The 23,009-nt window shown below is 35.0% G+C and overlaps 1 protein-coding gene across 1 annotated transcript in view; it reads left to right on the forward strand.

Annotated features, from left to right (window-relative positions):
• The window catches only part of Acss3 (acyl-CoA synthetase short chain family member 3), a 153,096-nt gene that overhangs the window by 60,578 nt on the left and 69,509 nt on the right, over positions 1–23,009 (forward strand). The window contains exons 6-7 of the mRNA XM_020173069.2: positions 5,997–6,077; positions 6,325–6,420. Of these exons, the coding sequence (XP_020028658.2) occupies positions 5,997–6,077; positions 6,325–6,420 (177 nt within the window). The remainder of the gene's footprint in view (positions 1–5,996; positions 6,078–6,324; positions 6,421–23,009) is intronic.

Consider the following 23,009-nt stretch of genomic DNA (forward strand, 5'->3'; position numbering starts at 1 on the left):
AAGTGTCTTCCATGGAGATAGTTTCTAAGTCATCAAAATTCTGTAGCAAGAACTTTTATATTTGATGAAATCTCCCAAATGGAAACATTCCATTTCTTCTGCAATGATTCTCTAAGTTCTACAAATTTCAAGGGTTCTCCTGAACAAAGAGTATTTTTAACAGAATTATATGGATCACACACTTGTGTTTATTCACTCCATCATCCCTTCATTTAGTTAGTCAACAAATGGACTAAATGCCTGTTCTATGCCAGATAGTGCTGAAGACACAAGGCCTTCTTCTACTTGCAGTCTGGGTGGACGAGGAGGAGTAGCACTAGTTCCTGATGTCAGTGCTCTGTGGAAAAAGACAGAGACTTGCAATATACAATAAATAGGATGGGGGACAACTTCCCAGGTGAAGGGGATTTTTGTAATTTCTTACATGCTTGCATGAAAAAGTAGGAGCCAATAAGGTTCAGAAAAGGAATGGAGACTCATTCTAGAAAGAAGTGGAGAGCCAGGCACCAGTGGCTCACACTTGTAACCCTAGCTACTCAGGAGGCAGAGATCAGGAGGATTTCAGTTCAAGACCAGCCTGGACAATAGTTCATAAGACTTATCTCAAAAAAAACCTCATCACAAAAAAGGGTTGGTGGAATGGTTCATGGTTTAGGCCCTGAGTTCCAACCCCAGTCCACAAAAAACTAAAAAGAGAGAGAAAAGAAAGGAGTGGAGAAATGGAGACTCATTCTAGAAAGAGGGGATAACATGGGTGAAGCCACGAACAGAACAAGTGCTAAACTTTTAAAGGAAATCAGAGCTACTGCTTTTATTTCTCAGTTCTCTGACTCAAACTATCATTTAGTGATGAATTTCTTTTCTTAACTTCAATATGTATTTCCTGTTTGTTTTTTTCTCAACTTGTTCAGTTGAAATACACACAAAACACACATGCATATATACATATACATGCATATTTGCACACATTTTCATGTATATGAATAAATATGCATTTTGTATATGTAAATAAATGTATATATGAGCCGTTATTACAGAGTAAATGATAGAGGGCTTGACTTAGGAAGCATTATGTTTTATCATGTACTCCAAACTTGTTTTGCCTCAGTATTTTGAGATTTGCCTTCCAGATTTTTATAGGTCAATTTAAAGACACACATAACACATTTTGAGAATGAAGATCTTAAGCTCTTAATATTATCACACATTTCAGTTTTCCTTCTTCTTCCCCATTAATGCTTATTGTTCCAATTGTATTTTACTGTTACTAAGAAACCACACACACTTCTTATCTATATGTTTTCTCTCTTAGCTCAAATGGTCCAAATTTATGGTATTTTGTGGCTTTTCTTGTCTTCAAAAGTAGCTAGCTCAGTAAGCTGGAATTTTTAAAAGACTCTCTGTGATGATTCTGTGGTTCTATTCCTGAGTAGCTAGTGGCCACCTGTGTTTTTACTTGCTGAGAGTGAATTTGTTAAATGCTACATACATTCTACGTGGTCAACCCCCCCTCCTCAAAACACCTTCTTTCCTATTCTGATATAGAATTCAGATTCATGTCTTCATTTAGGGCACAGAGTGTTATTCTCACTTGGATATTTTTTCAGTTCTCCAGATTTTGAGGATTATGGCTGAACCTACAAATGTTTAAACCCAGAATAATGTATTGGCAGAGTACAAGGCTTTTCTGAGAATATATTGGAATGCTTAATGCAAGATAGGTAGAGTATAAGTACTGACAGAAAGTAATAACAGAGATTTATAAAACTAAAATCCATCAAGCTTGTGTGTTAAGGGTAAGCATTATTATTGAATAAGCATTTTTATCTATGCACAATATTTCAGGCATACTTAAGAAGAGCCCTTTTATAGAGCCAAGTGTGGGGGCACATGCCTATTGTCAAAACTACTTGGGAGGCAGAGGTAGGAATATTGGTTGAGGTCAGGAATTCTAGTCCACCCTGGGTAACAAGGGAGAGCCTGACTCATATATATATATATATATATATATATATATATATATATATATGTATATATATATATATATATATATATATATAAAACTATATATACATATAGTTTCTGAATAAGTTTTCTTACTTAGAATACAAAGATTTTATTTTTTAGACACAATTTATGTATTTTCAGAGACTGATAATCGCTTCTCCTTTGCAATTATCGCTGCCTGGAAAATATGATTACAAACAAGAAACAAATCCTTTATCATCTTATTTTATTTACAAATTATTGTTTGTGGTAATCTCTTTTAAAACTCAATTTTTTTTTAACTTTTGAACTTTTCATAAAATATCTACATGGAGAAGATGACACTGTTAAGTTCTTTTTGTATACACCATATCAAATACTCAAAAAATTTAAAACAGTATCACCTGAATATTAAGGAGGCCAGACCAAATTGCAGATCTAAAGTTTAGATTAATGAATGATAAACTGATGCTTAACTAAATTTTTATACTCATCTTTTAAAAAGTAAAGTGAGGATTAAACTTCAGTGAAAGCAGAAGTTATAGCTTTTCTCTTTCCTTCAGCTACATTTAAATTATTTTTAAGAGAATCTTTGATGGTTACTTCTAATTGTTTTGATGTCTCTTTTTTTGGGATGATGTAAGCATACAGTAAAATAAGAAAAATAAATAATTTCCAGGATTGAGGAAATTATATCATTTAAAAGATACTAAATTTTAGGCTGGGCACTTAGGTAAATGTTAGAGCAGGTGCTTAGTGCATAAAGGCCATGAGTTCAATACCCAACATCCCCTAAAAAGATAATAATGTGTAGACTTTCCAATTTTACATGCCTTTTTAGGCATGATCTGATTAAGTGATTGTCAATTTATCAGATAAGTTTATTTATTTATTTAATTTTTTGTTGTTGCTATACTAGGAATACATTGTGACATTTACAAAAGCACTTACAATATATCAGATACATCGTAGTTGAATTCACCTTTTCCATCATTCTCCTTCAACCTCTTCCCTCATTTCTGGAATAGTTTCAGCAGGTTTCATTTTTCCATTTACATACATGTGTATATAATATTTCCACCATATTAACTCTCCTACACCTCTTCATTATATTCAAATAGGTTTAAATATTCAATAATTTACAAAGCAATGTAGTAAATATCATTTGAATGTCTCAAATAGAAATGAGTTCATCTATCCTTTATACTTATGCTCTGGGTTTTTTGTTCTGTTTAGCTCTTTTTATTGGGGTTTGAACTCAGGGCCTAGACCTGAATCACTCCATCGGCCCTTTTTAGTGATAGGTTTTTTAGAGACAGGGTTTTGTGAACTATTTGCCTGGGCTGTCTTCTAACCATGATCCTTCTGATTTCTGCCTCCTGAGTAACTGGTATTATAGGTATGAGCCACTGCTGCCCAGCTATGTTCTGGGTTTTATAATTGAAACGCTACTCAGTTCTGTATCCCTAGCCTTTTATTCCTTTTAATCATTTCCAGTCAATGCATCTTATCCTCTGAATTATATTCTAAAAATTTACTCCATTATAATATTTGAGTTGTTGATAAAAATGAGTTCTATGTGAAGAATGGAGGGAATATTCTTAAACATCTCAAGTGAAATCTTACTGACATTAAGTATGGCTATCTACCATAATATGTGGACAGCATATGGTATTCAAAAGAAGCTATATTTTATCACCAGACTGAAGAGGCAACCCACAGAATGCAAGAAAATCATTGTCAGCTATACATCAGACAAGGGATTCATAACTAGAATATACAGGGAGCCCAAAAAACTAAGCTCCCCAAAAACTCAATGATCCAATAAAGAAATGTGCAAATGAACTGAACAGAAATTTTTTGAAGGAAGTAGTAAGAATGGCCAAAAAACCAAAAAACAAACAAACAAAAACACCATGAAGAAATGCTTACCATCCCTGGCAATGAAGAAAATACAAGTCAAAACCACATTAAAATGTTAGAATGGCTATCATCAAGAACACCACAAACAACAAATGTTGGCAAGGAAATGAGGAAAAAGGAACCCTCTTACACTGTTGGTGGGAATGCAAGCTAGTTCAACTACTATGGAAAGCAGCATGGGGGTTCCTCAAAGAGCTAAAAATAAAAGTGTCAGCCATACCACCCCTCAGCATATATACCTAGGAATGTTAAGCAATAAAGACACTTGCACACCCATGTTTATTTTAGCATTATTCACAATAACCAAGCTATGGAAATAGCCTAGATATTCTACAACAGATGAAAGAATGAAGGAAAAGTTATATAAACACACATAATGGAATTATTCAGGCATTAAGAAGAATGAAATTGTGCCACAGGTAAATGAATGGAACTGGAGATCGTCCAGTGAAATGCTAAGTGAAGTAAGGAAGGTTCAGAGAGATAAAGATTGCATGTTTTCTCTCAAATGTGGAAGATTGTTCTAAATACAAACACAAGCATTATCATTAAAAAAAAAAAGAAACTATATTTTCCTCCTCTGAAAAATAAGTTTTTATCAGTCTTTGAATATTGGTTAATGTCAAATACAGCAAGTTATTGAGCCATAAGAAAAGACATTTTTATTGAAACAAACTAATTAGCAAGGTACATCCAAGAGAGCTGGAATATATTAGAAAATAGCTGCTCAGTTCACATGGAAAAGGCATGTGTGATGTTACTGGCAGGGGGTTTAGGATTTCTAATATTCCCGAGGTGAATCAAGTGACCTAGCGGCATGCTAACCATGTCATATAACTTAGAAAATAGCTCTTAAATGCCAACAAAGCTGCATCTGATACTTGCCAAGAGACAGGTGTTGTTGCTGGTAGATAAAATGTATACCACAGCTTGAAACCTATGTTTTATTAGTGGTACCTAAGGAGAGCAGCAATTTTAGTAACTAATGGAATCTCTATTTCTTTTCATTCCCCTGACTCATACATAGTGTTAAATCTTCAGACTTATGCCAAAAGAATTCAACTTATACTACACATTTTAATTAGAGCCATTTTCCTTTTTATATAAAGCAATTATTTTTGCATAGAGCAGTTATAATTACTATACTAAAAGATGCTTGAGAATAAATGTGAACGTAATAAACTTGTGTTTCTTACAGGCATTCACCTACTCATTCTGGATATTTGCATGATTTTGCCTTATTGGGCTAATGATGACTAATGTTTATAATGAGGCAATTAAAGAAATTAATGATTCAATTTAGCATCAGTTACTATTTATGATGACTCTTTTGTCCAGTGTTCAAATATGACTCTTCCATTGGGGTTGAATATGTTCACAGTGTTCAGGAAAGCTGTTGAAAATAAGTTTGTGAAAACTGTGCAATAGTAATGTAATATTCCCTGGTTTTGTGCTAAATGTGACACAAAGCAATTAAGTTATCCTTAGACCCAACTCATCAGAATTAATTTCTTAGAGTTCCAGAATTCATCATTAAAGAGTTACTCAACTCCAATATTGTACTTGCTTGACTTCCATTTAGCATTGCAATCAGAGTCCACTTAGAAAATAACTGTTTCCTTTAAGAAGCCTCTTATTATTTTTAATATTTAGTTATCTTAAGGAATACATGTCCTTATGTATTTTAGGAACATAACTACATTGCAACATTTGCACACTTAATTTTGATAGTGTCTATTTTTGTTCTGGAAATGTATCTGAGAATATGTTGATAATATATGTGACCATTGAAAATATTTTATTGTGTATGGTTTTGTGAAATACAAGTTTTCTTTGGAAGGTCATGAATCTAGTATGAGAATGGGTTCTACAAATCAAACTGGTGAGGAAAATTTTTTCTGGGTTTCCTATTCAATAAGTTAAAGAAACAATGATTCAAAGACAACTATATAAAAATCAAAGTAATTTGTAGCTTATAAATTATTAAAATTCTTTAAATTTGGAACTTTTAATGTAGATAGTATGGAGATAGAGAATCTTTTAACACATTGATTGTTCATGTTAACTTCACTGTTTCTCTCCTTTAGGGTGTGGTCAGGCCCACTGGGGGATATGCTGTAATGCTAAACTGGACAATGTCCTCGATTTATGGACTTAAACCTGGAGAGGTAATCAAGGTTTTAAGTTTATACTACATGACATTTATCTGATGAAGACATGTATTGCAGCTGAGTGTAATTCACTCTGTAATTCCAGCACTCAGGAGGTTAGGTTTGGAGGATCATGAATTTGAAAACCTCCTGGGCTATGTAGCAAGTGCCTCCTTGAAAAAAAAAGAAACAAAAAAAGGAAAAAAAAAGAAACAAAAGAAAAAAAAAAGGACATGTACATTGTATTTTCCTCTTTTCTTTTTAGGTATGGTGGGCAGCTTCTGACTTAGGCTGGGTTGTTGGACATTCCTATATTTGTTATGGACCTCTTCTCCATGGGAATACCACAGTTCTATATGAGGTAACAAAACAAAAGTAATACCATATGTACTTAATCCTTATATTACTAAAACTTTTTGAAAAACAGTCTTGGGGAGGAATAGTAAAATTTGGATGGTGATAGGGAACATTTTTATATCTTCTTCCAGTTAAAAGTATGGAAGCAAAAAGAAAGGGATATGTAGAAAATAATAACAAGTTATTTGAATTGAATTGAAGAACAGAATTAGTAAAAAAGTAAATTCTGAAGAATATACAATAACAAGATTAATATCTTTCCCTCACAGATTTCTAGGAAGTAATATCAAACTGATTCTAATTTCAGAGTCCTAGAAAAGAAAACTGACATCCTAAAACAAGCAAGATAGATTCAGTTTTTTGTCTTTATAGAGGATTAGTGGATTTCCAAAGGTGTTTTTTTTTTTTTTAGATTTTACCTAAGTATTTCCCATGGTTTCTGATAATTACTTTATATACAAGGGAGAGAAATATAGACTTGCCACATTCATGGCTGAATAGGTAACCACTTGAAGATTCTGGCACATGCATTAATGTCATCCTGTAATAAGGTTTCTATGTGTACATTGAAAAATTTCCCTCATATGCCTATTCTCTTTAATTTACATGAAAACATAGATAACATATTCATCAGATTTGTGGGAGATTAAAATCTTAGCAAATCCATTAACAAATAATGGTAGTTTACTAAATTATTATTCAAGATGATCCTGGGATTTTTGAATAAAACTAATAATATGTAAAAATGTAGAAATATTTACATTCTTATATTTAAATAAAATATAACGCAGAAATGAAATAGGAGAAACTTGTTTTTGTTGTAGTTTATGCATTAAATCCCTAGGTATTATAACTGCTCATAATTCAAATCAGTTGTTGGTAGGGTTGTTTTTAAAAATACTCATCATAAGCAATGATATAATATTACTTTATTTGTCCATCTTTGTAATTTGGGTTCAGTTTAATGAAGAGCATAAAACAACATTAACTGATTAGAATGCATCTGAAAGAAGGAGTCCAAGATGAAAATAATACCATACAAGAAAAAAAAGAAAGGGAATCTTTATTCCAAAAAATATATTGAATGTGTATCTGTCATTTGTATATTTTGATGATTAAAATATATGACTGTTTAAAGTAGGTCCTCTTATAATGCAGTTATGGAGAGTTATATTCTTTGGGAATATCAGTTCAAAATATCTGGCATAGTAGTAGAGTGGGCAGCTTCCCAAAAGCAAGGCTCTCTTTCATATAAGTTGTCTCTCATTGTCAAGCAAGGAATATCACATGAAAATGTGGGGTGTGGAGAGAAGAACTGGGTGATGTCAAGGTTCTTTACAATATTAATAGTCTGCTACTCCATGAATATGCAGAACACGAGCAACTGTTCTCTGTCTTCATGAAATGCTCTTGGTTGCTTCACAATGTAAAGACCCCTGTTCCACCATTGTTAGCTGTCTGGTTTTCTCTCTCTGAATGCCAAGAAATACTAAAAGTGATACAAGTATTGAAGCATCATGCACCACTCCACATCTCTTGTACTGCATTTTGGTGCCTTGCAGACTTGATATGTGTTTGGATGTTTGGGATAATTACAACATGAAAGAATCTTGACACATCTGTTCCATACTAAAGTCTTTGTAAGAGAATAAAGGTTTTTACTAAGATAATTATTCCTCTTCAAATAAACAAAAGAATTCTCAATATTGGAAGCTTACATTGAGTTGGGACATTGCTAATGTAAATGTGACAATGCAGAATTCATCCCAATATTTATATGTATTTATATTTATAATTATTAGGTTGACTTTACAATTGAGATTCCTACAATATTTGTGCTGCTTACCATTTGGCTTTCTGTTGTTTCTCAAGTTTAAAACATAATGCTAACATTATTGGGGAAGGTTGGTTCATTGTCTTTATCTTGGAATGATGTGCTCAAGAGTAGTGTAGAGATTCTATAAATATTTGTACAAATGACTAAATAAAGTAAGCAACATTTTAAAACCTTTTTTACTGCACTTTCTTTTCTACACCTTATAAATGTTCTCAAGTCTATCTGATCACAAAACAAAGCCTTTTTAGAACCTGCTTGTAGCTGTTAGACATTTTTAAGCTCCTTGAAAAATGATCCTACCCAAATTGTCTGAACATATTCTTCCATTCACTCCTCCTCTAACTGTAGTCTGGTTTCAGTCCACATCACTGCATAGAGGCTGCTATAGTAAAGGTCATAAGTGACTTCATAAGTGGAAAAGTCAGAAAGCCTTCTTCAGTCTGATTTTATTTCCTTTCTCAGTGGTCTCCGGGCATGATGATTATTCCCTTTAGAGAATTCTATCTTCTTTCTGTGCTCCATTTCCCTTTGCTATTCATGTAGTTTCTTTTGCATGGTGTGACTTTCTCCTTGTTTTTCCTTACCTGGTAAGTTTCTACTATCCTTGAAGATTCTACTTACAGAATATCATCTCCTCAAAGTTCTCTCTTGTGGTCTTGGGCTGCATCCAGTGCCCTTTTCTGTGGCCCATTGTCTATTAAGCAGATGTCCATCCTTGAGTTGGCCATCCTGTACCAAAATGATCTGTTTGCATATAGAAAAGTCTAAAGGCAAACAGCATGGTACTGGCACAAAAACAGACATGAAGACCAGTGGAACAGAATAGAGGATCCAGATATGAAGCCACACAACTATAAGCAACTTATCTTTGACAAAGGAGCTAAAAATATACGATGGAGAAATAGCAGCCTCTTCAACAAAAACTGCTGGGAAAACTGGTTAGCAGTCTGCAAAAACCTGAAACTAGATCCATGTATATCACCCTATACCAAGATTAACTCAAAATGGATCAAGGATCTTAATATCAGACCCCAAACTCTTAAGTTGATACAAGAAAGAGTAGGAAATACTCTGGAGTTAGTAGGTATAGGTAAGAACTTTCTCAATGAAACCCCAGCAGCACAGCAACTAAGAGATAGCATAGATAAATGGGACCTCATAAAACTAAAAAGCTTCTGTTCATCAAAAGAAATGGTCTCTAAACTGAAGAGAACACCCACAGAGTGGGAGAAAATATTTGCCAACTATACATCAGACAAAGGACTGATAACCAGAATATATAGGGAACTTAAAAAACTAAATTCTCCCAAAACGAATGAACCAATAAAGAAATGGGCATGTGAACTAAACAGAACTTTCTCAAAAGAAGAAATTCAAATGGCCAGAAAACATATGAAAAAATGCTCACCATCTCTAGCAATAAAGGAAATGCAAATTAAAACCACGCTAAGATTCCACCTCACCCCTGTTAGAATAGCCATCATCAGCAACACCACCAACAACAGGTGTTGGCGAGGATGCGGGGAAAAAGGAACCCTCTTACACTGTTGGTGGGAATGTAGACTAGTACAACCACTCTGGAAAAAAATTTGGAGGCTACTTAAAAAGCTGGACATCGATCTACCATTTGATCCAGCAATACCACTCTTGGGGATATACCCAAAAGACTGTTACTCCAGAGGCACCTGCACATCCATGTTTATTGCGGCACTATTCACAATAGCCAAGTTATGGAAACAGCCAAGATGCCCCAGCACTGACGAATGGATTAAGAAAATGTGGTATCTATACACAATGGAATTTTATGCAGCCATGAAGAAGAACGAAATGTTATCATTCGCTGGTAAATGGATGGAATTGGAGAACATCATTCTGAGTGAGGTTAGCCTGGCTCAAAAGACCAAAAATCGTATGTTCTCCCTCATATGTGGACATTAGATCAAGGGCAAACACAACAAGGGGATTGGACTATGAGCACATGATAAAAGCGAGAGCACACAAGGGAGGGGTGAGGATAGGTAAGACACCTAAAAAACTAGCTAGCATTTGTTGCCCTTAATGCAGAGAAACTAAAGCAGATACCTTAAAGCAACTGAGGCCAATAGGAAAAGGAGACCAGGAACTAGAGAAAAGGTTAGATTAAAAAGAATTAACCTAGAAGGTAACACCCACGCACAGGAAATCAATGTGAGTCAATGCCCTGTATAGCTATCCTTATCTCAACCAGCAAAACCCCTTGTTCCTTCCTATTATTGCTTATACTCTCTCTACAACAAAATTAGAGATAAGGGCAAAATAGTTTCTGCTGGGTATTGAGGGGGGGAGCGGGAGGGGGTGGAGTGGGTGGTAAGGGAGGGGGTGGGGGCAGGGGGGAGAAATAAACCAAGCCTTGTATGCACATATGAATAATAAAAGAAAAATGAAAAAAAAAAGTCTAAAGGCATCTAAAGCTAGTTTTTAGCATAGTCGTGAATAATCTTGGAATTAAAATAAAAATTTCTCTTCATTCTCTGAGAATTTCATATCAGTTTTACTCTTGGTTTCTCTTTCTTTGGTCTTACATATTAGGGTTTAATAAGGTCACATTCTTAGCCTTATCTTCTCATTCTGCTTGTATTTTGTAGAAATATCCTTGCAGATAGATTTAACTGTTACTAGTTAAGTCAAAACTTCCAAATCCCTTTTCCATATCTGACTTTTTTTTGGAGTATCAACTTACTGTGAGACATCTCTGCATGGCCTACTTACACTTTATGCCAAGATGGCAAGAACTGAATTTTATGAGTTTCACTCTTCCTGACAAAACGTACTTCCATCCATGCACTTTGTAGCTTCACTGATGCTACCCAATCCATGCAATCATCCAAGTACATATCTGCAAGTGATTCTAACTTCATTAATTTTATGTAATTAAAGTAGTGCTGAAAGAATACTTATAGCACTAAATGGATACATTAGAAGGAAGCACAAACATCAAATCAAAGTCTAAGCTCCCATCTTAAGGAACTCACAAAGGAACAAAATAAATTCCCAATAAGAAGAAAGAAAATAATAATCTATACACATTCCTCTATAAACTTTAAATTATCTCCAGATTACCTACAATAACTAACACAGGGTTAATACTATATAAATAGTTGTAATACTGAATTGTTTAGGGAATGGTGATAAGAAAAATCTGTATGTGTTCAGGATAGACAAATATTTTTCAAATATATTTGATTAACAATTATTTGAATATATCAGTGCAGAACACGGAGATGTGAAGAGTTGACTATATTTACTGTTATTTGTGTACTTCTCATAGGGTTGCCTTTTTGAAAGCATATATATATATATATATATATATACACACTTCAGTGTGATCACGATTTTATTTCCATGCTTAATGCTTTACAGTATTTCAAAGGCATAATGCAAAGTAGAAAATGAACTGGTGTCTAGGACAATATTTTTTCTTAGTAATGAATCCCAACTTAACAGAAATTGATGTTCTAAAATACTAGCAGATCACAATTCATTATCTAACAAGTCATCTGGAGTACAACAGCCAGTTCATAAAAAAACACCACTTTTATGGAATGCAAATAGCTCACGATATTTTGAGTGAATAATGAATGAATCTTTTTTTGCTTGACAAAGATAATTTCTTATATTTTGGAATTTAATGAAATTTCTAACTACATCAGTTGGAAAGACCCCAACAAATGGTTAGCACTAAGCTGGGCATTCAGTTTAACATCTAGACACGAGAATTGTCTGCTCAAAACAAGCTGTGATTCAACATGAAAGAATACAATGGAGATTTAATAAGATTTTTTTTCTGCCATAAAAAGACATACAGCTGTACATTTGTAGGGTGAAAACACATCAGAAATCCTGACTTTCTGCCTTGTCTTTAGCATCCTTGTGACTTCCGCATTGTAAAATACATTCATAGTTCTCTCATTAAGATGAACAAATCAGCCTTGATTTTCTTATCCCTTTGCAGCAACATCTCTGTCTTTGAAGGCTTGTCTGTTTAGAAACCTAGAACTTACTATGTAATCCATTCCAGTTGGCCTCTCTCACAATCATTCCACAATAACACCTTTTATAATATCATCATTCATCTCTTTTTTCTCCCCCAAGCCACTGAACATTTTCAGTCCTCATCTTGCCTCACTTCTCAATCACATTAGCAAATGTTGCCAGTCATCCTCGACATTCTCTCTAAATCACTTGCTTTGTTTCTTAGGCACAACACCTTCCTGTTTCTCTGCAGCTATTCTTCATAGTTCATTCTAGCCACAGGAATTTTTCCCATTTGTTGTCTTTCCCTGAAATATATGCTTCTTCTCTTCCAACTCTCAGCTCAAGTGCACTTCTTTGACCTCTCTGATGAGTCAAATCTCCTTTTATTTTACAATCCCTCAGCACCTTGTACTTTGGTGGCTTGTGCCACAGTAGGAGTCTCATGTGAGTTTGTAGGTAGTTCTGGTATGTTTGCTTGTCTCTGTCTCCTCTGAATTCTACTAGGGAAGGAATCATCTCAATTTTTGCATAGCATCAATTCTCAGCTCCAAACTGTGTTATTCACAAATATTCAGTTCCCAGTAAATATTTGCTAAATAAATGCCCTAATGAAGATATCAGAAAAAAATCTTGATTTAGAGTAGTTTATGAATAACTTAAGTTAGACAGGTGCTCTACCACTTGATCCATACCTCCAGGCCTTTTGTTTTGGTTATTTCGGAGATCAATTCTCAATTTTTTCCCAGCCTGGCTTAGACCATTTCCCATCATTGCTCAGATGATAGGCATGCATTACCATGCTCAGTTTTTTCCATTAATATGTGGTCTTGGAAACTTTTTTTGCCCTGGCTGGCCTTGAACTGAAATCCTCCCAATCTTGGCTTTCCAAGAAGCTAGGATTTTAGGTGTGAACCACTGGGTCCTGGCTTGGATTGCCTATATATTTTTTTAATGAGACTTTTATTAGTTGAGCTGGGCATTTAAAATGTTTAATTATGGAAGTCAAACTGCACTGAATAGTTTCAATGTAGAAACCAGTTCTGAATAATTCAGAATAATTCAGAATTATCCAATTATTTATGATAGGAAGAAAACAAACAGTACTTCTTCATGATATCTACTTAATTAATAGAACGTTGACTGCAATAGACCTAACTTCAATATTGTGTGAATATTAGCAGCTGTTTGATATAGAAGTTTCACCAAAGAGGAGGGATGAAACAAAAACAATTTGTATCAGTCAACTTTCTGTCACTGTGACAAAATACCTAAGAGGAAGAAAGTGTTTAATTTGGCTTAGAATTTCAGAGGTTTCAATCCATGCTTTCTTTGTCCTGTCATGTTGAGCCTGTGGTGAGGCAGTTCTTGATGGCATGGAGCTAATGGCAGAGGAGGTTGCTCACCTCAGGGCAGCTAGGAAACAAAGAGAGAGAGGAAGGGACTAGAGTCTCCATATCTGCTCCAAAAGACTTAACTTCTTTCCATTTGCTGTGTGTCAGTATACCAACATTTGACTTGTTCAATTTTGTAATGCAAGAGCCCAGGCTTTGGCAAAAGCTGAGGTATGGTTAAGCAAAACAACAGCTCACTGCTTCTTGACTAAGTTATTACCTAGGTACAGAAGGGAATGTTAATTACTGTTCCCATTACATCTAGCTCTGAATTAAGCCCTAAACTGGTTAGGATACTTAGTATTGATATGGAAATGGTCTTATGTAATAGTAGTCTTTTTAAAATTCTTTCAAAATAAAAACTTCCCCACATTTTATATTGGTTTACATTTTACAAATTGTATTCTTGATAACAGCATGCTATTTCTGTAACTTCTTTAATATTCTCACTGATTAATTAGGGCAGATGACCATTTGTTAATAATCCAGTAATTAACTTTGAAGGTAAGTCTGCCTTCTTAAGCAACAAATTGGTTACAGAAAGTATAGGATTTAAGATTCTAAATTGTGGTGAAGAAACATGGCCAATGGATTGGAAACTTTAATATCTGTGTTACCTATCTTCCTTTGACTTTATCTGTAAGCCTCTATGACTTTATATAAATCAATTCAATTTCTTTGGGGATCTACTTCTACATCCTTATAATGAGAAAGTTGACACATGTTCCCCCAGTTTCCACTTCTATGACTTTTCTCTATGTTGTTTTTCTTTGTCTAGAATGAATGTTACTTGGTAACCTGTTCTAATTTTTAAACTATGGAATTAATTTCAATTTCTTTTCATAGTTAGTGATGCTATTATATTTATTGAAGAAATCTTTTTTCTAGTAAGTAAGACAGTATGTTCTCTGACACTTCTATCTACTAATTGGTCCTGGTAAGCTACTTACATGCTTTGTCTCAGCTTTCTCATTTATAGCTACCAGTAGTAATAATACCTTTCTTATATGTCATGTAATTGGTCAATCCATGAAAAGGCTTTAGTGTAGTTACCAGGATTTAATAATATAATCAATTCTGGATATTATAAACTATTGTCATTCATAAATATAAATATAATATTCTTTCCTAGAATAGAATTCTTAATTTTAAACACCAACCACACATTCCACTGCATTACAGTCATTATAACGCCTGTAGTATTGGATACTCTTTATTTCTTTTTTCAAAGTCTGTCCTCAGAACACTGAAGAAGTCATCAGAGCCTTGGAAGCAGATCCCTTTGGAGCCCATTAATTCTCTTCTAAGCATGGGCAAAGGAATCAGCACACAGTGGTGCTTTGGTCTTACGACTACCAACTTTAAAGAATGAAGAACAGATGTGTAAAATAACCCAGTGGCCTTTCCCTCACAGATCTGTCTCTTAAGAGTAGAACTTGGGAGTAAAATTAGCCTGGCTCTGAAGCCTTTCGTCTGTGAATAAACAGCACATTCCACGGTTCACCATTATCCAGACATTAGTAACCTTTCACCTCTATTTTTTGATGGCTTTTAAGACTAGTTTAAAACAGTGGGTGTGTCTTGGAAGACTTCAAAATACTCAACTTCATGAGCTTTTATTGAATTTCTTTCACTGAATTCATAAAAGGAATGGAGAGTTAGATAACTCCATCTTCTCTTTCTTTGAAGAATGGTTAGCATGAAAATGATCTCTATGCTCCTCTACTGGCATAGTAATCAGGTGGGACAGTATATGTGAAAGTGTTTAAAACTTCCAAGAAATACCACATTTATAAATATGACCCTATACACATACTTTATACATGTACAAACTGTAAGGAATTGCTATCATTTTTCATGCATGCTGAATTCATATGCATAGATTTTTATATACATAAAACTTCAAGTAGTTTTCAAGTATGAATGTCTCATTTTTGAGAATATTGAAGATGAGCACTACTTCCAAATTATTTTTTGTATTTCTCACTATTATCAAATAATCAATAAAGATGCCCTTTATGTCTGTGCTACACTGGATGTGTTATTTCCATGAAGTCATCCTGTGCTGCACTTTACACAGGTTGACCTTTTCAGTCTTTGGCCCCACCTGGACCTTTGTTTTCACAATTCAGTTGCTACCTTCATGTATATAGTTACCTTCTCTTTAAGAGAATTTAGCATTTTCACCTATGTAAATACGTTTTCTTTAACTTGTTATTTTTTTTTCCTTTTTCAAAGACAGGAATATATTATTTCTTTTAAGATTAGTAGTTATGATGTTGCTGACTAGTACACTCAATAGGCAACATCATATACTTTTTACTTACTGCATGTAACAGAAGATTCTTTTTTCTTTTTTGTTTTCTGTTTTAAATTAGTGTAACAATAATCTGCTATTGTGCATGCATGGAATGAGGAGAATGATGACCCACTTATTACTGTGGTTTAGGCTATATAGTTTAATCTTCTCAAATGGAAAAGATTATGGAGCTGATGCCAGGATCTTTTAGGTTTGTCACCTGGCTAATGGTTCAAAAGATATTTAGTTTGAGTTAAGTTTTCTCTGTGTGTGCCTGAGTTTTATGATGCCAGCAGCAATATTTATTGGAGCTTATAGTGAGCTCAACATCATTCTAGAAGCTAAAGGCGAAGCAGAGTTAGTATAAGATATGGCTCTTGTGCTGAAGATGCTGACAATATAGTTATGGAATTAAAATCAATATGAAGACCAGAAAGCAAATAAATCAAGATACCACCTAACTAAGAAATTTTTTATACTGTGTAGAAAATACATAAAAAGATACTTCAGTGGACCATTACCTATGAAAAACACTACATTTAACTCTTCAACTTTGGCTTGAAAGTCTGTCCACTATCTTTAAGGAAAGTTTTTGACTAGCAGACGGTAAAATTAGCGTATGAACGAGTAAAACAAAATAATAATAGTGACTTTCATTGATAAAGTTTTAGGCAATCAGAACTCTTTTTAAACACTGTATATACATGGTCCTGATTCTAACTAAAAATCTATGAGGTAGATATTTTTTAATCTTCTGTTTATTGTAGAAACTAATGCACAGGGAGAATTAAGTAACTTTACCAGTGGTACAAGCATGGTTTGTTAGAAGGTTCTTTGACTTCAAGACAGGGCTGCCTTGTCACCACTGGGAAACCTGATGACACCAAGTGTAGGATCTGAGCATTAAGGAAAAGGCAGGATGTTAGGATGTCATGTGGATATCATAAAGGGGACGTAAACAAGGAACTGAGTGTAGCTTTGAAATTTTTGGCCAGGAGAACTGATAAACTGGTATATGTCAACTGAAGTTCTGCAGTAGGAAGAAAAACTGGTGTAGAAGGACACAGTTCTTTTGATTTTGGTAATGTTGAGTTTCAAGGTGCTCCTCAAATCTACGTGTGATACTAGAAAGTCAGGTTTGAAGCTGTGAAAAACTTTCAGGATTAGAAGATTTAATAATTTAAGGAGGCAATAGGAGAATTAGAAAAGCAAAGGATACTGAAAGAACAGTGGAGAGGAGATTTTCCAGAAAATGGAAGAACAGTGCCAAGCACTAGAGATATGTTGTATAGGATTGTTGAAGAGGGCTTTGGTGACTAGGGTGTCTTCAGTCATATTTAGGACAGAAATTTTGAAATTTTGAGAGTTTGTTGTGTTTTTTTTAACATGGGGAAAATATGGGCATGCTTGAAGGTGTTTTTGGCAAAATGTTGGATGCTGTGGAAGAATCAGACTTTGTGCAACCTCAGCTATGGAACAGCTCCTTTTTATTTCCTGGGCAGAAGTTGAGTAGTGTCGTTAAACAAGAGGCCATTTAATTTCTCTGCTTACAGCACAGTCTCACTAATCACTGAAAAAAATCTTAATTCCCCCCCTAGTGTATGATAGCAGAATGACTACACAAAGGCATGGAAGAACACAGAGTTGAAAGTGGTCTTAGTAGAAGCTGTGAGCTAGTAGCCATGCTGTGAGCTACTAGTCATGCCAGGGATAAATGCTCTCTGTGACTACTGAGAGTGCTAAATATGTGAGAGTTGCTAACTAACTCAGCACTGGGACTGCAGAATTACCAGTTCCAGGACTGCGCTTCATTTACTTGACACTAATGTGTCCAGAGGTAAGCTTGTTCATCAGAAAGATAGACTCTTTGAGGGGAGTGGTCTCATTAAAAGGCACGATTTTGTCATGTTACAGAGCTGAGAAAAGGCAGTAGAAGAGCCAAGTCAAATGGAGTAGATCTAGACTGAATTATAGATACATACCATTTTGTGCTCCTTTAACAGAATACCACACACTGGATACTTTTATAAGAATAGATATGTATTTCACACTGTTTTGGATGTTGAGAGGTATAACATCAAGATCCTGGCAGGTCTGCTGTCTGGTTCCAAGTTGGCACCTTGCTACCACATCTTCTAGAGAGGAAGAATACAGAGTCTTTACATGGAATAAGAACAGAAAGGCAGGAGAGAACAAATCCACTCCTGCAAGCTTTTTTGATAGCAACATTAATCCATTAATGACAGTGGAGCCTTTGCAACCTAAACACACCCCCATGGTCCCCATTTTACAATAGTTTGCATTAGAGATTACATTTACAATACATGAATCTTGAGGAATGCATTCATATTGCCTCATACACAAATCTTCCATATGCATATTTGTACACACACACACACACATAGAACTCCTCTCCTTATTAATGAGAAATATATTTCAAGATTCCCAGTGGATTCCTGAAACAATGATAGTATTGAATACTATATCTTTTTTCCTATATATACATATTTATGATAAAGCTTAATTTATAAAGTAAGCTTCAATCAAGAAATCCTCAACTATGAAGGCAAACTGTAGTCCCTCAAAGATCTCTGCGCAACACTGACAAAGTTTCCTTCCATCTGTAAGGCAGTTGTACTCAGGAGTGCTGTAGCCTATATATCATATATATGCCCAGACTAGCATTTTGTTTATAGAACAGGCATAAAGAATATGAGACAATCACTATCTTATCTCTAGCAATTTCCTTTGTAAGTGGTGTACTGTAATCAGATTTTAAACATCAGTACGTGGGCCTGTTAATACTTGGACTTAGCTCATCTATTTAAAATAGAGAGAAGTCAGTAACAACCATTATTAAATTCTGTGCTCCTCCACTAATGTTACATAGATGGCTATTGAAAAATAACCTCACTTTAGGTAGTGCCTATCTAGAGACGTGCACTGATGATAACCCCAGGATGGAGAGTAGGATCTTTTAGTGGAGAATGCAAACATAGCAATGCCCAGGTCCAACGTGAGGCCATTTAAACCAGAATCTCTGGGAGTGGGGGCTAGACACTAATACTTTTTCAAAAGCATCTCAAGAAGTTGTGCATTTAGAGTTGACAGTCATTGAATTAGTATAATATTAAATGGAGGTGTAAATAAGATGCGGTAGGCAAGATGGCAGCATATCCTTACAGGTTAGACCAAGAGAATGATGCATCCAGGAAGTCAACTAACAGATTGTACTTATAAATAAGTTTTCAGTTCTTAAAAGGAATAACAAAATCTTTGGTTTCAGGATCTTAAAGTGCAGGACAATGAACCCATGTGATTTTACAGCAGCAGCAATGTTTTCCAGGTTGTTGCAAAATAATGTGAGTTATAGAAAGAGGAACTCTGGGAAAGAAAAAGCCCATTTTTTAAATGGTGGTATGCCTAGGGCCTTGCATATGCTAGGCAAGAACTCAGTCACTCTACTGAGTTACATTCCCAGCCTGGAAAAATTTTCTGAAGCTGCTCTAAATTCACTTGTTTCATATTTAAAAACTCATAGTGGAATAAACAGTGACAATCTCACTGCCCCATGATTCTAGCTTTCCAATTTTTCCAATTTTTCTCCCTTGGAGGCAGTTGATCTTATTCGTATAATAATCAGTTCATGTATAAGCAATGTCTATTCTGCTGTTTTATACAAGTGACCTTGTACAAATACTGTGCATCCTGTTTAGCATTTTAATTTTTTTCACCAAGTTTATCCTGGAGAATTGCTTATGTCTTAGTAAGTTTAAAGTTTAAATGGTGCAGGTCTAAATAGTCATAGTAAAGGAACATAACATATAGTAAGAACTCAAGAAATGCTATTGCCAGTTTCTTCACTTTTCCAAAATAAACAAACCAATGCTCTGCAGCACCTGTCTGCTGAAATGAAATTCAGCACTACATGATAAGGGATGCTGCTGTCTTCTACTCAGAGATGCAGGAGAAACATGCCTTGGGTGACATTCTCAAAAGTAGTTTTCAAAAACAGACCAAATATATTTCTAATCCAACCACAAATAAAAAGGTGAGAAAAAAACTGCAGTTGACTCAAAATATTTTTATGTCAAAGTCTGCAAAACCACACGAAGCATTGACCTCTTGCCTTGGATCAGCTAACTCAGAGAATTAATAATAAATTGGCTGATTTTTTCTTTTTTGCTTAAAGACATAGATTAAATGTTTATCTTTATGTTATGGAGGGCTTGTATTCCACTACTTTCTTGTGTTGAAGACTTCATATCAATAGGAAATATGTGAGAAGTAGAGATATTACCTGATTTCTAACCAGGGATTGTCACTTCAGTACATTTATAGTAATACATTGAGTCAAGTGTTAGAAAATTATACATGGAATTTAATCTTAAGGTATTCTTTGTCTTTATTCATTTATTCACATCTGCATACTTTGTTTAGGCCATTCATCTCCCCTGCCTCCTCTCTGTCCCTCCTATCCCCCTCGCTTCCCGGCAGAACCTGTTCAACAAAATCTCTAATTTTATTGAAGAGAAGACATAGCAATAATAAGAAAAAGAAAGTGTTTTTGCTAGTAGAGTTCAGAGTACCTATACAGAGAGATTCCTAGCATTGCATCCATGTACAAATGTGTTACAACCCAAGTGATTCATCTCTACCTGACCTTTTCACTAGTTCCTGATCCCCTTCCCATATTGACCTCTGCCGCTTTAAGGTTTCTGTATTAGTTCCTCTGCAGTGGGCACATCAAACACTTTAAAGTTTTGGGTTTCCTACCTCTCACCGTACCTCCCTTATGTGCTCTCCCCTTAGCATGTGACCCAAGTACTACAACATTGCTGTATTTGCCTTAGATCTAAAGACCGCTTATGAGAGAGAACATACGATTTTTAGTCTTCTGATGCTAGCTAACCTCACTCAGAATGATTGTTCTTCAGTTCTGTCCATTTCCTTGCAAGTGACAAGATTTTATTCTTTTTCATGGCAGAGTAAAATTCCATTCTGTATAAATACCACATTTTATTAATCTATTCCTCAGTAGTGGGGCATCTTGGCTGTTTCCATAACTTGGCTATTGTGAATAGTGCTGCAATAAATATGGGTGTGCATGTGCCTCTGGAGTAACCTGTGTCACATTCCTTTAGGTATATCCCTAAAGGAGTGGGATTGCTGGATCATATGGCAGATCAGTGTTTAGGTTTTTTTGAAGCCTCCATATTGTTTTCCAGAGTGGTTGCAGTAGCTTGCATTCTCCACATTCACACCAACACCTGTTGTTTGTGGTCTTTTTGATGATAGCTAGTCTAACAGGGGTGAGGTGGAATCTTAGTGTGGTTTTGATTTGCATTTCCTTTATGGCTAGAGATGGTGAGCATTTTTTCATGTGCTTTTTTGGCCATTTGAATTTCTTCTTTTGAGAAAGTTCTGTTTAGTTCAGTTGCCCATATCTTTATTGGTTCATTGATTTTGGGAGACTTTAGTTTTTTAAGTTCCCTGTATATTTCTGGTTATCAGTCCTTTGTATGATATATACCTGGCAAATACTTTGTCCCACTCTGTGGGTGGTCTCTTCAGTTTAGAGACCATTTCTTTTTTTGTGCAGAAACTTTGTAATTTTATGAAGTCCCATTTGTCCATCCTTTCTCTTAGTTGCTGAGCTGCTGGGGATCTTGCCTATACCTATTGCTTCCAGAGTATTCCCTGTTCTTTCCTGTACTAACTTCAAGTTTCAGGTCTGAAATTAAGGTCCTTGATCCATTTTGGGTTGATACTAGTACAGGGTGATAAACATGTATCTAGTTTCACTTTTTTGCAGACAGATAACCACTTTTTCCAGAAATATTTGTTGAAGAGGCTGTCTTTTCTCCATTATATATATTTTCGGTATCTTTGTCAAACATAAAGTGGGCATAGCTGTGTGAATTCATATCAGGGCCCTCTATTCTGTTCCACTAGTCTTGATATCTGTTTTTGTGCCAGAACCATGCTGCTTTTATTGCTATTGCTTTGTAATATAGTTTGAAGTTGGGTATTGTGACACCTCCAGCATTGCTCTTTTTGCTGAGTATTGCCTGGGCTCTTTGTGATCTCTTGTGTTTCCAGATGAACTTTAGGGTAGATTTTTCAATCTCTGTGATAAATGTCATTGGTATTTTTATGGGAATTGCATAAACATGTAGATTGCTTTTGGTAGTATATGTTTACTATACTATGTTTACTATGTTGATTCTACCAATCTATGAGCATGGGAGATCTCTCCACCTTCTGTAGTCTTCCTCGATCTCTTTCTTCAGGAGTTTGTAGTTCTCATTATAGAGTTCATTCACATCCTTTGTTAAGTTTACTCCTAGGTATTTGATTTTTTTTGAGGCTATTGTAAATGGAATTGTTTCTATATATCCTTTCTCAGTTTGTTTGTTGTTGGTGTATAGAAAAGCTAATGATTTTGTAAGTTGATTTTGTATCCTGCCACCTTGCTGTAGTTGCTTATGGTGTCTAGGAGTTTTTGGGTAGAGTGTTTTGGGTCTTTAAGGTACGGGATCATATCGTCTGCAAATAAGGATATTTTGACAGATTTTTTTTTTTACCTATTTATATTACTTTTATTTCTTCTTGCCTAATTGCTCTGGGTAGGAACTCCACGACTATGTTGAATTGGAGTGGGGTTAGTGGACACCCTTGTCTCATTCCTGATTTTAGGGGAAATGGTTTCAGTTTTCCACCATTAAGTATGATGATGGCTGTAGGTTTGTCATATATAGCTTTTATAATGTTGAGGTACTTTCCTTCTATTCCTAGTTTTCTTAGAGCTTTTATCATGAAATGGTGTTGGATCTTATCAAAGGCTTTTTCTGAATCTATTGAGATAATCAAGTGGTTTTTGTCTTTGCTTCTATTAATGTGCTGTATTACATTTACAGATTTGTATATGTTGAACAACTCCTGTATTCCTGTGATGAAACTGACTTGGTTGTGGTGAATGATCTTTCTGATATGTTGTTGGATTTGGTTTGCCATTATTTTATTGAAGATTGTGCATCTGTGTTCATTAA

This window comes from Castor canadensis, chromosome 8 (assembly GCF_047511655.1).
Source record: "Castor canadensis chromosome 8, mCasCan1.hap1v2, whole genome shotgun sequence".
NCBI lineage: Eukaryota > Metazoa > Chordata > Mammalia > Rodentia > Castoridae > Castor > Castor canadensis.